The sequence below is a fragment of the Sipha flava genome, unplaced genomic scaffold, assembly GCF_003268045.1.
Source record: "Sipha flava isolate LNK unplaced genomic scaffold, YSA_version1 249_pilon_pilon, whole genome shotgun sequence".
Lineage (NCBI taxonomy): Eukaryota > Metazoa > Arthropoda > Insecta > Hemiptera > Aphididae > Sipha > Sipha flava.
The window spans coordinates 67,980-87,545 of NW_020272898.1; the positions used below are offsets into that span (position 1 = coordinate 67,980).

A 19,566-nucleotide genomic window follows, 5' to 3' on the forward strand; every position below is an offset into this window, starting at 1 on the left:
TAATCTTTTTTTAATTTTTTAAAACATTATGTACATAATAATTTATAGTTATATTATAAGAGATGAACTATTTCATATATTCCATAAACACTACTGACTTGACTTGAAGATCAGTTAACAGCAAGCAACATATAAAACAATAAAAAAATCACAATGTCACGATTATATACAACAGATGAACATAATTAAAAGTGCTTCTAAATTATCTTGACTCATATTAGCCCTAAGTCTTGTTTTAACAAGTTTTAGTTTGCTGAAAGTTCTCTCACAGTTTACCTCGGTGACTGACAATGTAAGAAAAAATTCATATGAAGCACATAATTGAGTATAAGCTGAGACATGCATGTTTAAATTGTATAACAGTTTATATACATATGGTAGGAAATTGTTAGTGTCATGTATGATGTTTTTGTTATTATCTGAAATCAAACATAAATTTAAAAAAAATAATATTAATACAATTATTAAAGAATAAATAAAAAGTACAAGCTTACTCACAAGAAAATGCTGTATCAGAACATATTTTGTCTTCATCGTTATCTATATCTGAATCAGTATCAAATTGACGGTAGATTTGTTTAGTTATTTCTATTGTAGATATTTTTAGTTTTGGATATACTTTAGAAAAATGTTTAAGTTCTAAACAAAGTTGTTCATGATCAACGGCGGATCCAGAATATTTTGACAGGAGAGGCATAATAATCATTCTTGTAAAATTTATTTAAAAATATACCACGACCCAACGAGTATCACATAATTTTTTAGCCTTAACTGCTTTTTGAGTAGGTAAAAGCTCTGTTATTTTTGAACTTAAATGATTTGTTCTTATAGCAGATTCTCTTAAAAAATTATTTATATTTGTAATTATTCCAATTGTATTGCGTATTGAAGGAATAGAACTAGCTTTATTTAAAACTAAATTTAATCTATGGTTTGCACAATGAGTATAAAGAGCAAGAGGTTGTAATTTTAAAATTCTCGATTTTACTCCTTTAAATGGACCGCTCATGTTAGCTGCTCCATCATATCCTTGGCCTCTAAGTAATGAAATATCTAAATTATATTCTTTCAATAATCGTAATATAGTAACAGTCGAATTTTCTCCAGTAACGTTTTCAACTTTTGTAAACCCGATAAAGTATTCTTCAACGGTACACTTATCTGTACCAAAATATCTAACACAAAATTAAAATTGTTCAGATATACTATTATCGGTTGTTTCATCAGCTAAAATACTAAATAATTTTGATTTATGAACATTGTTTAAAATTTTATTCTTTATTACATCTCTCCACAACATTCTATCAGGTCATTTTGTATAGTCATGCTGATGTAGGTTGCATTACATTTAGCAATATTTAAATGGTCTTCAAGAATCCAAATAACACACATCATGAATCATGATCTACATTTGCTAAATTTTCCAAATGTTTTAAAGCTGTATTTGGAACTTGTTTTATTTGTTTAAAATTTTTAGGGATCAAGTATTGAACATCTGCTATCAATTGATTATTGGGGGTGAAACGTTCATTTAGACTATTAGTAATCTGGTCAATTATTGTTTAATATGTTTCAACTCTGAACTTGTCTAATGGTAACTCCGGTGTTTCGTCTTCACATAGCTTATCATACATTCTTTTTTTCCTGATATTCCTAGTAACAGGTAAAGAAGATAATACTAATAAATCTTTAGGAAGATTCATACTATTAAGTAAGTTGTTCATATTTTTCGAAAATTTATAGAACTTTCTAAAATACTGTCAAAGTCAATTTGTCCAATTTTTAGTTTTACAGAATCTATTATACTCCAAGCTGATAATAAATCCATACCACTTGTCTGAAGATAACGTGACGTTGGTCCAATAATTTTAAAGATTTTCAAAAATATAGAAGCTGTGAGAATTATTTTAAAATTACATAAATTATCTAATAAAGAAGATGCTTCTGAACAAACTTTAGGTTCAACATTTTTTGAAATAGAAATATGATGTAAAGAATAACTATAGGAAAAAGACATTTATCACCATCAAAAATCCAAAACAGAGCTTTTTCTCGAGACCATCATCGCGTATTGTTTTCTCCTATTTTTTGAAGCTTTTTAAATTTATTTGATCCCAAACTTGAATCAATTTCATGTAGCCATACGTGCATACGTTTATAAGATTCACTAAAAAATGTTGATAATCGATTCAAAAATCCAAACAATTTTTTAGCTTGAATACTTTTACATGTATCACATACACATAAGTTAAGCACATGTCTATAGCACCATATATAAATGCTTCTTTGGTTTTCTTGACTTTTAATCTTAGATTGTAAATCTGAATACTCCCCTCTCATGTTTGCTGCACCGTCAAATGATTCACCAATAATACGATCAAACTTAATGGAATGTTCAGAAAAAAGTTTTTTTAACATATCATAATAGCCATTTCCTGATGAATCAACCACTTTTAATAAAGCAAATAGTCTTTCTTTTACTTCACCTTCATAAATGTACCGTATGCACACTGCAGCCTGATCTACAACACCAACATCTTGTGTACTATCAATTTGTAAGCTTAAATTTTGTTCACCCAATTCTAATTTAATTCTATCCCTTATTTACTTCATGATAGATAAAACAACTTTATTCACAGTAGTTTTAGACAGTAAAGTTACCAGTGAACCCCTACCACAAGAAGTTAATGATTTTTTTCCAAGTTTACTTTCCTGCGTTTGCTGTTCTCTATAGCGGAATTAAAATGTTTGTATAACGTAGCATCACGTTTAGCTGTAAACTTCACCAACTCCAAAAAATTTCCTTTGTTCAAATTGTCTTCATCGTCCCACTTATATAAGCTTTCGGACTTTTTAGGACCTCTGATTGGCAAATTTTGACGACCAAGAAATTTAACTATTTCAAAAACTTCATTTAAAACATGGATATTATCTAGAATTTGATTTTTTTTTTATTGCCATTAAATTTTTTATTGATACTAAATGCAATAGATTTATCATTATATGATTGAATAAAGGCTTCTACTGAGTGTCTGTGAGTTGATGATTCTTCATGTATTTTAACTTCATGAATATGTTTAAAATTGTTACAACCGTTAGAAATGTAGTAGCAGATGAACTAAAAACAATGCAAATCGGACAGTATATAGCTTTGAGCTCATTATTAACACATAGCACTGATAACCACTTTTTTGCAATTTTTTTGTCATCTGGTGTCTTTCTAAAATAAAGCTTTTGTAGATCTAGTTGGATATTACAGAAAAATGATGACTGAATAGGATATTGTTTAACAAAGTTTATTTTTTTAAGGATATCAGCATTTTTGTTTACTTTAAATAACTTTTAATTAGATGGCAAATGATACTCAAGAGATTTAACTTCCTAAAATATAAGTTTCAATCAATTTAATGATATAGAATATAATATACTAATCTGTATATATAAAACAGTAAGCTGATTGACTGCTATCAACGCACAGCTCAAACCATTGGACGGATCTGGCTGAAATTTGGCATACAGATAGCTATTATGATGTAAACGTGCGCTAAGAAAGGATTTTTCGAAATTTTAAATTTAAAGGGTTGAAATCGGTAAAAGAAAATTTTTACATGTAATTTGTATTATTAAACCTAACTAACCTAACCTAAAGGTCCTAAGTCGGCGTTAACGCGTTGTCGGCGGATAGAGCCGCGGTAGCACCGTTGTCGTTTATTGTGATTATCCTACATATTATATTTATAGCTGCGCGTGACGAAAACGTTTGCTTATATAAAATGTATGCCCACGTGCTGTAGATTATATGTACTTGGCCACTTTTTCGTTGTCGTAGCGATAGCCCAGCGTTCGATAAAGGACCAGTAAACGGTTTCGGTATACAAGTGTAATATAAAACAGCTTACTGCCGGATTAGTTTTTTAGATTTTTCCGTGTTCGGTTTTTGTTGTTAGGAGGATTAATTTAATTACCTAAGAAATGGCTAAAGAAAGTCTTTTAGTTAATGGAGAACTTGAACAACATACTGTTGTCCCCATTGTTGGCGATGGTGCCTATTTATTCCGAGCTCTTTCTTTTTTAATACACGGAACACAAGACAATGCGATAGAGGTGCGATCACTAATTGTTGGACATGTGGTGAATGACTGGACCAAGTTTTCATTTATGTCCCACAATAGATAAGATGATAATTACTCAACGGCCAATGAATATTATGCTGATATGATAAAAAATGAAACTTATGGTGGGCTTTGTGAGTTTATAGCAGCGGAATGTATATTTCCATTTAATTTTAAAGTTTATCGAAATGGTATCTTATACACGGAGTCCGGATCTAATGATTATCCAGTAAAGCTTTTACGATTTGGACAAGATTTGCCCAATGGACATTTTGATGCTTATCTTCTTACTGCGACAGAAAACAATACTCAAAGTCGTATAGAGAAACTGGTCGATGAACGCGAACATTCACCTATTGCATCTTCAGTACACAGTAACATTTCTGCAAACATTTCACTATCCCAATCAAGTGAAACAGTTCAATCTATTTCGTCTTGTCGAAAACGAAGGGCTAGATTTACTAATTACACAAGAAAAAAAACAAATAAAAAAAAGCACAAAAAAAATATAGACAGAATCAAACTGAATCTAGGTATAAGGAAAATACTACTATGCGTCTATGGAAAAGCAAGGTGCATTCAGGTATGGCATATGATCCAGATATTGCATATAGAACTGACACCTGTGTAGCTTTGGGTTCTATGACCTATAAGTGTCAGTGGTGCAACGCTTTGAAGTGGAAAGATGAGACACTTGGTATGTGTTGTAGCGCCGGAAAAGTACAATTTGAGAGGTTAAAACAACTACCTGAACCTCTCTACAGTTTGGTTAACGCTCTGCACCCAGATCATGTGCAATTCATGAACAATATTCGAAAATATAACGCCTGTTTTCAGATGACGTCATTTGGTGGTAAACAGGTAACAGACGAATTCTTACCGACTTTTAAAGTTAAAAGACAGGTCTACCATTTAATTGGAAGTATATTACCTGAACCCGGAAAGGGCGCACAGTACCTTCAAATCTATTTTGTCGGTGAAGACGAACGAGAAGTAAATATTCGGTGTTCTAAATATCCTAATTGCCTTAGCTATAGCATCTTCTGGAATCACAGCAACACTGCTCGAGGGTGGTCGAACGGCCCATGCTACCTTCAAATTACCACTCAATCTAACAACTTCGGCCACTCCCTTTTGTAATATATCAAAACAAAGTAATTTTGCGGAAGTTTTAAAAGTTACAAAATTAATAGTATGGGACGAAATTACAATGGCTCATAAGGGTGGTGTTGAGGTTTTAAATAGATCTCTAAAGGATATAAGGGAAAATAAAAGGTTAAGGGGTGGTGTAACGGTTTTACTGGTTGGAGACTTTAGGTAGACTCTACCAGTAGTACCAAAAGGGACCAGAACTGATGAAGTCAAGTCATGTCTTAAAAGATCTACTTTATGGCCTAAGATTAATATACTCAAACTGTCAGAAAATATGAGGGTACACTTGGGAGAGGAAAAGTTTGCTGGTGGATTTTCAGATCTTTTACTTGAAATTGGCAATGGTGATTATCCATCGTTTGATGAAATGATAACTATCCCAGAAAATTTGTGTACAGTTTTAACTACGGTTCAGGATTTAATATCAAAAATTTATCCAGATATTCCTCATATTCATGATAAGCCTATGGAATGGTTGTGTGAACGTGCTATACTCACTCCAAAAAATGACCAAGCGGCGGCTATCAATGATACACTGCTGATGTCTTTTGAAGGGGAAGAAAAAGTATATACTTCTATAGATACGGTGGTCAACATGGACGATGCAACTAATTATCCGGTTGAATTTTTAAATTCATTGAAACCACCGGGCATGCCATATCATAAGCTTATTCTGCGTGTGGGCACACCTATTATGTTGTTGCGAAATTTGAAACCACCTAAACTGTGCAATGGGACCAGGCTTAAAGTCAAAGCTGTACATCGCAATACAGTAGAAGCCACAATTTTAACAGGATGTGCAAAAGGGGAAACTGTGTTTATACCACGAATTCCTTTAATTCCGAATGATCATCCGTTCGAATTTAAACGATTACAGTTTCCCCTGAAAGTCTGTTTTGCAATGACTATAAACAAGTCTCAAGGCCAAACTCTTAAATTTGCAGGAATAGGTTTGCGAGAAAACTGTTTTTCACATGAGCAGTTCTACGTAGCTTGCTCACGCGTAAGCACACCCAGTAGCTTGGTGATTTTGTCGTCTACTAATAGATCAGTGAAGAACATTGTCTACAAAGAACTTTTGTAGATAACATATTGAAAAACTATTAGTAAAACATTTATTTTGAACCTTTAGTGCTAAAATTTATCGTGAACAAAGCTTCTGCCGCCAAAAGCTATAACTTATCGAATAGGTTATGATAATAATCATTATCTTAAAAACTAAATTAATATGTATAAAATATTATTTCAAAAATCTTAATTAATTTAAATTTCAATAGATTTAACAATATTTAATCTTGGCAGGTTACATACATTTATATACTTAAACCCAGCAACGACGGGTAATTCAGCTAGTTAATATATAAACTGCGTTATCGGGGCTAAACTGACCGATTCGGTGAACCGATTTTATTTAACTCGATAACGTAATTTCATTTTGACAGTTATTAGTTCAATTGGTTGTGTTTTATCAGGTCCATTTCCCCAGCCCCGCCATATTGGAATTTTGAAATTTTTTTTTTTTCATTCGATTGTGCTACGTTAGTACCGTTTGTTCTACTTGGTCCCGCGTTTGTGTTGACTTTCTAACCCTGGAAAATCAAATTTTATGTTTGGTGGGGCTGAAGAAATGTTATCCCCGCCATATTGGAATTTCGAAAAAAAAAGAAAAAAATAGTTGATTCTTGATACACAAATCAAATTACTTGTTTAGTAAGAATCACTAAAATATGTAGTTAGTGAAGCAAAAAGCCGAAAAGTCCATTTCTTGTAAATAAAAATAAATAAAACTTCTATCAGTATTATTAACTTAAAAAAATATGTATTTAATTTTATAATTATGTATAAATAAAATTATATTAAGACTACATTTGCAAATAAAAGGTTAATAATTAGAGTTTATTGTTTTAAAAATTGTAAATCTTAATATTTATTAAATAACTATTGTTACTTAAATGTTTACTAAAAAATTTAAAAAAGGGCCTGTTTAAGTCTACTTCGCCCACATATAAATTTTACCTTGTGCTGCCACTGTCTACATCCTACTAACGCTTTACAGATGTGGTGAAAATATGTAGCTACTAAACCCGTAAGGCATTCTAACCGTCAGCTATCAATGCAATTTAAATATACGATAGCTAACCTGTATATCTTCAATAACGACTGTCTGACTGTCAATAACGACGGTAGAATAACGACTTAGTAGATTACTAAACTGAAAATCAATTATGAGAACCATACTCAGGGGCGTATTTAGACTAACTTATAAGGGGGGGGGGAGACTCAAATTTTTTCTTTAATTCAGGCTCAAAAACTATAAGTCAAATTTTGGTAATATTTAAATAGGGTGAATCCTGAATATTTGTGGTTTTTTTTTTAACCTAATGTCGGATTCACTTAGAATCGACTTTTGTGTAGTTATTTTTTAACATTTGTCTGTGTTTTGAAAATTACGCTTGTGTTTTATTTGATTTTTCACTAAGTATGGATCCGTGTTATGGGCTTCCATATATCATATAGTAAATTGTGCTTATATTCACGTAATAGTTGACTACCCGTGTATTTAAAATACGGGGAACGATAATATTATATTCTTTTTATAATCTAAATACCGGTCTATATAACAAGAAAAATTATGTAAAAAGAATGTATGAATTAAATCAGGAATACTAGGAATTACAAATGTGGGTATTACAAGGGCATCGACACACAAACAGCAGGTGTAAAGTCCTCAGAAACATGAGCCTAGATTTCCTGAAAATTACAGAATAACAAGTTCAATGACGTCAATCAAGCAATATAAAAGAGGGACCGAAATGACCACAATTCAGATGAGTTCTAGTCACGGAACTGCAAGCAACTTCACGTCACTTTATGTTAAACACTTTGAATGTTAAAATAAATGTAAAAAGTTAGTCTCATATCTTCATATCTTATTAATTAAAATTAAATACATCATCGACTGCACTACTTAGAATCGAGCCGGTGACACGTAATATCCGAAAAAAAGGCCAATTCAGTATTCACAGCAGGTCCGTAGCCACGGGGGGGGGGCAAAGGGGAGCGTTGCCCCTCTGGACCTGATTGTTGCCCCCCCAACAAAAGTTAATAATATCATGACATTTAGTAGTTAGCATTAATGTAGATAGTAGGTTTTTCTATCTACAGCCGTGGTAGTTAAATATAATATAATTTATTGCTTGATAATAATTTCATCGGCAGTAGAAGCACTGTTTAATATAAGAAATTATTTTTAGCAATATTGTATAGCATAGATTCTTAACCTTTTCTTAGCCATGGACCCCTTTAAAGCATAAAATAAAATCACAGACCCCCCTGCAAAAAAAAAAAAATATATATATAGGTAAATAAATATAATTTTTATTATACGGTGACGGGTCAACAGAAGTGATAGGTTTCAGTGTTAAATTGAACTGCTCGTTAGATTGTATTGCCATGTTATATTATTTTACGATTACGATAGCTTTTTATGGCATATAAGATTATCGTAATCTAAGTTTTATATTTAAAAACATTGTTGTCTTTCAAATGGCTTTCGAGTGTTTTAACAATTATAATTATTTTAAAAATACTATCAAAACAAATTTATTTTGGCTTATTTCAAAAAAACTCACAGCCACCCCGTGGACCACTGAGTAGTCATCTACGGACCCCGGGTTAAGAACCTATGTTGTATAGCATTTGCACTGGAAAATACGATGGCATCTGATTGATGTCTGATGATAACACTGAACAATAAATATAACATATCGAACCGATAACATTCACCATTTCATTAGATCCTAAAATTCTAAATTTGGATGTATTATTAATGGAATTCAACAAGCAAAAAGATAGAAAATTACAACTGTTTTAGTTTAAAAAAAACTGGTAAATTCAAAAAACAATATATTATAAAAATATTCAAAATGTTCACTTTATTCTAATTCTTATTATTTTAATTTAAAGTACCTATTATAAAAATTACAGTATTAATAAATTAAAAATAGCATTAATATTGATTTTTTCTAATGCCCCCCTACAATTTTGTTTGCCCCACCTGAAGATTTGGCCTGGCTACGGCCTGATTCACAGTCACATATAATTTGATTTCATTATAAAATGATCCACATTAAAAAAATTTTAAATATATATCTCACATACTCATATATAAAAAAAAAAAAACAGAAGAGGTAGGCTGAAATCTTTGAAAAATTAGTTGTTATATTCATTCCTCTTGTGTTCCATGTCAATCATTTGTCAAGATAATTTTTTTTGCGTACACACATGACAGCTAGTTTAAAAGGGCGAAAGGATAATAACACGGATCAACAGTTAGAGAACTGAGGGTTAGGTTATTTCAAGAGGCTACTTATTAGGTCTGAACCTGGATTATAAATATACAATATATTGTAAAAAAAAATACAATATGATGATATAATATATATTTTTATGTTTAATCATAATTATATCATTGAAAACATTAACATTTATTTTATAGAGGATTCTGTCTAACATAAGATTCAGCATAGAGATGTTTAACTGTACTATATAATTAATTCAGTGGCGTAATTTGGGGGGGGGGGTAACTAGGGCATTTTCCCCAATCTAGTATTAACTTCAAATTAATTGGTACACTTAAAAAATATATGAAGTCTTCAAGAGATCAATTACTTGTATGTCAATAAATATTAACTGTGGGTCAGCTGACTGCTTGAACCCACACTCTATATGTGCCCCTAAGTCAGTTTACTTGGTTGTTAAAATTAATATAAAATTTATAAAATAATAAAACTTGTTAGGCTATTTATAAATTATTTAAATATTTTTAAAATAAACATTGATTTATATTTGTTTTTACAATTGTGAAGTCTTTGGTAAACTCAGGTTACACATTTTAAATACATTGAGTTAAATCTTTATTATAAATACTATCATAAAAAAACATATCTTATAAAATCAAAATTTTTTAACGTTAACCGATGACCAAAGATTATGTAGCATCAACGGTGTTAACTTCTCTGGAGTATATTCATAATTTTAAATGTGCAGTAGTACCAACTTTGGTACATCACAATAATAATTTAAGTTAGTCAAACCCTTAAGTAAAAGGTTCATATAGTTCTTTAAATAATTTTAAATTGCAATAAAATTTTATTATATTTGAGCACAATTTAATTTAGCTCAATATATAAGATATCAATTTAAAAATATAATATATTTTGTTGGTTTGTTAAGTAAAAATTATCTAGAATACAAAATTTAATGATTAGATATTGAAATTTAAATTATATAACTTATTCTAAAATAAATGATGATATGAATCTTCTAACAAAATAATAACTAAAAATATATGAATGTATAGAATACAATGCAATAAGATTGTTAGTAGAATTATAGATGCTATGGAGGTATACAAAAATAATAAAAACAAGTATTCAACAGAACTTAATACAACTAAAGTACAATGTATAATTTACAAAATATGATCCTGTACTTAGTGTTTATTATTATAGACAAAGAACAAAAAGGAACTTCAAAAAATTGTATATATATATATTATAATGTTCAATTTTATAGTTTACTTAAAAGTTATTACAGTTAAAATCTGGTCAAAAGCTGTTTAGTGGCTTTTGCCATATTAAATGAACAATTTCTAACTCTTTCAACACCAGCTTCCAAGCATGCACATTCAAGTTGCAGTTGAGTAGTATTTGTATTCAATGACCACAATGCAGATTTCACAACATCATCATTAATACTCTAAATATAAATATCATTATTTTAATCATACAATTTTAATAATCTTCATAAAATTGAATTAAATATAAATTGTAATAATATTTGCTTATTTGAAATATAAATTATACCTTATCAGTTATAGATTCTGAACAAAAAAAAAGAAGTGCAATGATCATCAAATCACTAATTAGACAAAAATTATAATTTTGATTAATCTCAAAAAGTAAATGAGTTTTGAAATCTGAAAAATTAATATAAAGCTAACCTATGTTTGTTAGGCCTGTTAATATTCTGTTAAGGTAAATTCATACTGAAATGTTTAAATAACAGTCAAATTGATATATTTTATAAAAAAATAATATTAATTATTACATTTTTTTATGAAAGTGGCTGGTAAAATTGTATGAGTTAGCAAGGAGAAATTACAACTGGGCAAAATTTAAAGCTATAAACAAATTTAATTATCTAGTTGGTTTCAAATAATAGTTTCATTTTTATCTACTAATTTCTAGAGTTCAATTTATATTCAAGATATCTAAAATGAATTTTTTTTTATAACAATTTGAAAACAGGAAAAATGTATTTAATAATTTTGATAGCATATTTTGAGAAATATGATAAAATATATATTAACTTACTATTAAATTAGAATATAATTTACTATTATTGCTTTTAAATTTAAATGAATCTTAAATTTTAACTTATTATAACACATATTTTAAATAAAATTATAAGGAGCAAACTAGTTAACTTACATGAGGAAATATAGCAGTAAGTTCAACAACAGCAGTTTTAATCTTATCAGCCCCTGGGACAAATGCTTTACAAGCTTCAGATGACCTAATATTGGTCCAAAGTTCTTGTATACACTTAGTTACAAGATCAGTGTGGCGAATAACATCTTCAGACAATGGTAAATTACCCATCTAATAAATAATTTGAAACATTAAAGAGGCAAAAAATTTGGTAATTTAAAAATATACTTTATTTTATATTTGTACATTAACTACTTAAGGCATTGGACTAATGTGTGATCTATCAGCAAGTTTATAGTCTAACATATGATCTACTATAATTTTATTGAACTACAAGATACAACATACACAATTTTATTTTAAAATGTTTATTACATATATAACATATAATGTTGATTTTACTATTTGATTCAAAGAATATTTTTTTAAAAGAATTTAGGATGGTTATATGTAGTTCAACTTTTCCATTTATTGACCTATACCACACCTCAATCAAATGCTTAAATAATATTTTTAGTGTAATGCTATGCATTTTTCTCAATGTATTCAATTTCAAAATCAATCACAGACACTAAATTGTTTGAGTATTATAACTAGCAATAGGATTGATAACATTTTTAGAATAAATTATTGAGTAATGAATAAAACCAATATCTTTTAAATAAGCATACAGTTACCATTCATTGCTTGCAATCGTTGTTTCAAGAAAAACATAATTTTGGATAGTTGGAATGAGCGTTTCATGATATATTTATCTAGCTATACATTTTATCATCTCATAATAATATTGTCGAATATTATATACATTTATCAAGCTAAAAAGGAAATTTTATCCTAAATTGTATTGGTAGAATACACATCATACTATAAACATTAAAATGCAGATCACCAACAACCAATAGGTCATACCAGTGGCGGCTCGTAGATAGGGACGATGGGGCGATCGCCCCTCTTCTAAAATTATCATTTATTACTAATTTATGAGTTTAATATCAAATTTATATTGTAGCATAATATTGTCAAAAATAAAAATTGTGTTTCCTATATTTATACTAATAAATATTATAAAAACATTATCAGATAATAGGAGTTCAAAAATAAATCATTCAACACTGTAGCTTCTGAGAATCCATAACCGATAACAATTTGTCGGGACCCGCGAGCAGCGTATGCGATGTTAAAAGTCGCTCTATATAAGCATGATCGGAATACAAAAACTAAGAAAGGGGACATAGCAATAACGCTGCCACCGGGGCGATGATTTCAATCGCTCGATATACATAATTTCCGAACTTGCGTGTGTTTATTATTTATTTAGTAAGGTCGTATATATTAGAATTATTTTTATTTTTTATATCATGGACTCACCCACACTTAAAAATGCAGTAATTAATTTAATTTCAAAACCTTTTACGTCATATACTTATGAACAAAAAATTGAAATAAAACAGCTTGGAAGACCTACACCTGAATTGAAAGGATTGATCAATAAAGCAAAAAAAAGTAAAAATGAATATATTCGGCATTTTAATACGGATTATTATGCAAAACAAAAGTGGTTATGTGGTTGTGATATAAAACTAGCTGTTTATTGTTTTCCTTATTTATATTTTGAAAACGACATTTCTTGGACTAAAACAGGTACAACACATTTGGGTCATTTATCGGAAAAAATTAAAAAACACGAGAATTCTTTTAAACACTTACAAAATGAAGCTAATCTTAAAGTACTCGGTACTATCAATATTTTCGATAAAATTGACGGGCTATAAAATTAGGATTCAACGTCATAATGAAGGAATAGATAAAAATCGTTATATATTAGAAAATATTCTGAACTGTATAAAATTTTGTGGACAACATAATTTACTATTAAGAGGTCACAATGAAAAAATTAACTCTAATAATGAAGGTGTTTTCATCGGTGTTATTGAGTTATGTAAAGACTTAGATGTAAGTTTGCGTAATCATTTTGAAAATTCAAAAGTGTTTAAAGGGACATCTAAAACAATACAGAATGATTTGTTAGATTGTATATAACTTGTAACCAGAAAACAAATTTTATTAGAAATATAAACTGCTCAATTTGTTTCTATAATCGTCGATGAGGCTACTGACATTTCTAATATGTTTCAGTTAGTTATTGTATTTCGCTATGAACTTAAAGGTCGACCAGTAGAATGTTTTTGGGGGTTTTTAAATCCTGATGGACACAATGCAGAATCATTAACATCAACAATATTATCTGAAATAAATCCTATTTTAAAAAATACTCCGAATAAACTAATAGCACAATAGTATGATGGCGCGGCAGTCATGAGTGGACAAAAGAGTGGAGTTAATGTAGGGTTAATGAGTAGGGTTAAGGAACTATATCCATATGCGTATTATATTCATTGCTGTGCATACCAGTTAAACTTAATTATGACACAATCAGTATCTCAAAATAAAGAAGTTTGGATATTTTTAAATTAATCAAAAATACCAGTATTTTTTTCAAATTCACCGCAAAGTAGCCGTATTGGATAAATTAGTTGGCGTTAGATTACCACGGGCAGTACAAACTCGATGGAATTTCAATATACATACGGTTAACATTGTTTAAGAGTATAGAGATGAAATAATGGAGTGCATAGACCAGTGATTCTTATCCTTTTTTCATTCATGTCACCTTTAGCCACTAGAATTAAACACCGCGTCACCCTAACATCAAAATAATAAATAATCTTAACTGTGTATTTTAGAATAATTCTTGAAATAACAAAAACAATAAAAACAGAAGAAAACAGTAGAACACCTACAATTTATTGAGATGCATTGTTCAATAAACATTGATATTATAAAGTTTATACTTAAAATTAAAAAAAAAAAAAAAGAAAATTTTTTAAAGATTTTTATACTTGTTATTTATTTTATTTGTATATAATAATACTACATATCTAACGACTGTAAAATAACTAACGACCCCGGTTAAGTCGATAAACAAAATCGATAATACATCGATTTTGCGTTAATAACAATACTGCACATATTCATTGGATCTAAATAATATAAAGATGTAAACTTAAAGGTATGCTATTTACATGACTGTTGTGGTAATAATATGGTTTTATTAAAATTAATTTTTTTCTAATTTTTTTCCTTTTCCTGTGGAGATTTCGTGTCACCCCTACACTGTGTCCATGTCACCCTTGGGTGACATGTCACCCCGGTTGAGAACCATTGGCATAGACAAAATAATAGAATCTTCCCAACAAACTTTGACTATTAATCAAACCGGGTCAATAAAACGTTTATTAAGTAATTCAATATTTATATTCTGGTTATCTATTTTTCATAAAATAATGACACGTGTAGACTGTTTATATAACAATGTTCAAGCCGTTAATACTGACCCGGTACAAATAAATAGTTCAGTCGAAAAAATTTAAAAACGAAATATCTAAAATAAGAAATAATGTAACTGATATTATTGAAAGTGCTTCAAATATGCCTAATATAAATAGAAAAAAATCACGTTTGGAATCACATGAAACCATGAATATATCGCGAAAAAATGCTGTGCTTGAGGTCTGCGATACAATAATTGTCAAAGCTAAAGATTGTTTAGAATTTACTAAACACAACCGCCGCTAACTTATTTAAAACTGAAAAATATTTAGAATATTCTAAAACATTTCCATTACAATATTTTCAATGCACAATTGAATGCTACACGTTTTTTGATATCGAAAGGTTGAAGACTGAACTAGAAGTTATGTATTTTCGAGATGACTTCCAAACTTTGAATGGTGGAATTCCAAGATAAAAAAAATAATATCAAATTATATGAATGAAACTTTTCGAGAAATCCTTACTCTGTTAAAAATATTAATAACAATTCCTATAACATCTTCCGAAGCAGAAAGATGTTTTTCAATGCTGAAACATATAAAAACATGTTTACGAAGCACAATGGGAGAAGAAAGGTTAAACGCTCTAACAATGATGAATATTGAAAATGAAATTATTTCAAATGATGCTTATTTTAATAAGAAAGTGTTTGATATGTTTAGTGAAACAAAAGATAAATCTTTAGACTTTAAGTATAAAGTCTTGTAAATGTTTTTTTTTTTAATTTTGTAATTTTCAGTTTGTATTTTTATTTTTCCAAAAAAAAAGTTTTGATAATTTAAAACAAAATATATAATAATTTATATGTATTAAATGGATTTAATTAAATAACTATTATTAATATTATTTGTGTTCAATACATCACATAAATAAGCAATTTTATATCGCCCTCCCACTTTCAAAGCACACGAGCCGTCACTGGGTCATACATTAAACCAATGCCCAATTTAATTATAAGAAATTAGGAATTTTGAAATAATTTTTTATTAAAGGTACAATTATTAAAATACTACGAATTTACTTACTTGTATATTACGAATTGTATCACATTTCATTCCTTCCCGAGTTTCATACATTGACACAGGTCTAATATGTTGTTTTACATCACCACTTTCATTTTCATTGCTTATAACTAATGGTTGTTTCTGCCGTAACATTTCACACTTTAATTCAGCATTTTCTTTAGAAACTTCTTCCACCTAACATTAAATATCATAAAGAATTGCTTAGTTAATAAAAATAATATTTACTTACCTTTTTTTTTTTAGTATATCAATTTCAGATATCAATTTTGAAATTTTTGCTTCATAATCTAATGATTTTGATTCAAATGCATTGCCATTAAACAGTGGCACATTAGGTAGTGTATGGTTAATGTTTGGTTTGTTTGAATCCATAATTTCTTCAGATATTTTTTTTTCTTTAAAACTATCCTCTTTATCATTTAAATTATTAGTTGGTTTACTATGTCTAGCCATCTTAAAAATTAATAATTCAAAATTAGCTTAAAAGGTTATAAGATTACATTCACAAAAAAAGATAACACTAGAAGAGCTAGTAAATACTAGAAGAATTAAAACCTATCCCAATACGTATATATTTCTTCTAGAGACAACATATAAATATTACAATTTCAATACTAGATACTAGATAAAATATCTCACAGCAAAGATTTACGTGTTATTTAAAGTGTTTACAGGATACTCAAGTGCTTATATTCCCCAAACAACCATAAAACAATTTGTTCAATTTTAACAAAAAATACATTTTGGTTTGACTACTATAACTAAATAGAAAAAAATACCATAGCAGCAATTTGTTCAGGTGTTGCATAATCTTCATCAGAAGCAACATGATCATACAATGGTTCGTCATCATCATATTTTAATTTTGTTATTATTTTATTCACTAAAATATAAAAAAATTTCAAGCCTGAATACAAATTGATTTATTTTATGAGAACCTACTTGGTTGAGTTCTTCTATTAATTTCAATTAAAATGTTTGTAACAAAATTCTTAAATTCTTTTGGTCCATAAATAGCTAATTTTTGTCGTCCTTGATTTTTCATTGACGATAAATCTGGATTTACTGGTAAAAATGGTATTGACATATGACCTTGAGAATTTTTATTCTGCCAAACTTATTATAGAAAAATATGAAGAACATTATTAATATTTAAAAATGATTAGAAATGTTAAAAATTTACTCTTTTCTGTTTCTCTTCTATCAATTTCATCGAATACATCTAATATCAAGTCTTCAAACAAATAATTAGGAAGCTAAAAAAAAATAAATAAAAACTATTGTACTCAAGTTATATATTAAATTCAATTTACTTGTTGCATTTTTTTAATAGCATCTTGTTGATCACTGTCTAAAATACTATCATCATTTAAATCGAAATTAACCATATGTTCTCCATTTTTATGTTCTGCTTTACGTCCATAAACATATACAGAAAGAACATCTAATACTTCATACAAATTATCATTCAGTCTTTCTTCAATATCTTTATGACCAGATAGCCTAAAAAAAATGCAATTCAATGTTTAAAATATAAGAACAATTAAATAACTTACTTGGCACATGTTGCTGGAGTATTTCCTTTATTATCAATTACTCGTGGATCAGCACCATAAGTAAGTAGTAATTCAATTTGTAATAACTGTCCTGATTTAGCTGCCACATGTAATGGATAGTTCCCTTTTTCCTAAATTTAAATTAAATTATAAAAGTGTAATATCAAGTATTAAAGTATACTTACAGGATGGTAATAATTAGAATCAGCTCCTTGAGCTAATATTCTGAGACTAGTTTCTAGATTTGATGTTCTAACACTAGAATGCAATTGTTGATTTAAATCTTCTCTAGTATCACTACTTTTTAATATAAACAATTGTTGTCTATGTTTAGCACGTATGAAATCTTCTTTGACAGGACTAAAAATTGTTTATCAGTAATTTGGAATATAAATTATAAATTAAATATATTGAAAAAATGTTACTATACAGTGGATCTTTTGGAGTAGGTTTTTTCTTATGGTTCTTGTTATCATTTAAAGCATGTTCCCAAAGAGTATTAATGTTTGCTTGATGTAAAGTTCTCACCATCTATATAATTGTATGAATTTAAAATTCTTTGAAAATGAATGAAGTTATATATATACGGTAATACTTACATTCAATGTTATTGGACACCATTCAGCACTTAAACTTTTAATTTGTGATACATGACGACCTAAACTACGATGAATGCTACAACATTCATCACAAATATATAATCCTCGATTTACAATCACCCAATTTGAGTCTAAAAATGAAATTATAAAAGAATAAAATGCTCATAAATAATTATAAAACAAAAATAAATAGTATATAATGATTGTTAAATCATTGTATTAATTTTAATCAAATTTTAAATCAAATTAATTGTAATTAAAATAAAATAACTTTCTATTATACATACAACCTGTCTTACTACCCAAAGAAAAATTAAATAATGATTCATCTGATGAATATTTCTTTCATGCTTTAATGTAAAGTAGAAATATATACATATTTAGATTAAAATACAGTAAATATTTAACAAAGTGGTTTCTTTAATGTTAAATACTAATTTTCTTAACCAATAATATTTTATAAAATTATTTACATATAATGTAATTACTAATATTTGCAAAACTGTCACAACTAAATTAATTAAAAAATAAGTGTATCCTATACTTTAAAATTAGTTCAGAAAGTAAGTATTTAAACAATCAAATTAACTCTACATAGTTAGCCAGAATATAAATTATATCATAACAAATATTGTTTTATTTTGTAATTAAAATATAATAACAAACAAAACATTTTATTGTGCTATTCAGATGATTCCTACCACTTAACACTTACATTGTTTTTAAAATTGGAAGATATTTGAAAATGCATAAAAAAATATACATAATTTAAAGTATACAACTTTATTATGTCTATTAAAATGTTTAAAAATACCTGGAGCACTACAATCTGCGCATACATCATAGTTTTTATACTTGGCGGATGACATTATACTTAATGTTGAAAATTTATTACACAAAATGTGTAAATATAAATAAATTGGAGAAAAAAAAAACAAAAAAATTAACAGTCAAAGTGACAACAAAACATAATGCTCATCTACCTTCTATGCATTAATCAAATAGAGTATCAAAACAAAACACTTGTATCCCCATTGATCAATTTCAAATATTATTTTGATCAAGGATACAATAAATATATATATATATAAAATTACTGTAGGTGCTATCATAAATTAATTAGTTGGTGATGGTCCATGTAATGGTTTAAGTTCTTAAACTGCCATAACCACAGTTATTGATAATAAATCTGTATACATAACACAGACTATATGAAGTATATTTCATATACTCTG

The 19,566-nt window shown here is 28.4% G+C and overlaps 3 protein-coding genes and 1 pseudogene across 3 annotated transcripts; 1 reads left to right on the plus strand and 3 right to left on the minus strand.

The window, feature by feature from the left end:
- Positions 1–131: 131 nt before the first annotated feature.
- On the minus strand, positions 132–1,758 carry LOC112684388. The gene is made up of 2 exons (XM_025555894.1): positions 499–1,758; positions 132–419 (listed from the first exon to the last, which is right to left on the minus strand). The coding sequence occupies exons 1-2, from the start codon at positions 704–706 to the stop codon at positions 163–165; spliced, it is 465 nt and encodes a 154-aa protein (XP_025411679.1). The 5' UTR covers positions 707–1,758; the 3' UTR covers positions 132–162.
- Positions 1,759–1,955: 197 nt separating this feature from the next.
- On the minus strand, positions 1,956–4,505 carry LOC112684432 (annotated as a pseudogene).
- A 1,033-nt stretch (positions 4,506–5,538) lies between these two features.
- On the plus strand, positions 5,539–6,348 carry LOC112684433 (ATP-dependent DNA helicase pif1-like). Its single transcript, XM_025555971.1, has one exon. It carries the CDS (start codon positions 5,539–5,541, stop codon positions 6,346–6,348), a length of 810 nt encoding a protein of 269 aa, XP_025411756.1.
- A 4,302-nt stretch (positions 6,349–10,650) lies between these two features.
- On the minus strand, positions 10,651–19,413 carry LOC112684394 (ARF GTPase-activating protein GIT2). Its single transcript, XM_025555900.1, has 13 exons — positions 19,146–19,413; positions 18,332–18,462; positions 18,163–18,263; positions 17,918–18,092; positions 17,733–17,863; positions 17,490–17,679; positions 17,360–17,432; positions 17,119–17,292; positions 16,956–17,059; positions 16,410–16,629; positions 16,177–16,352; positions 11,759–11,929; positions 10,651–11,024 (listed from the first exon to the last, which is right to left on the minus strand). The coding sequence occupies exons 1-13, from the start codon at positions 19,198–19,200 to the stop codon at positions 10,863–10,865; spliced, it is 1,863 nt and encodes a 620-aa protein (XP_025411685.1). The 5' UTR covers positions 19,201–19,413; the 3' UTR covers positions 10,651–10,862.
- Positions 19,414–19,566: the final 153 nt, after the last annotated feature.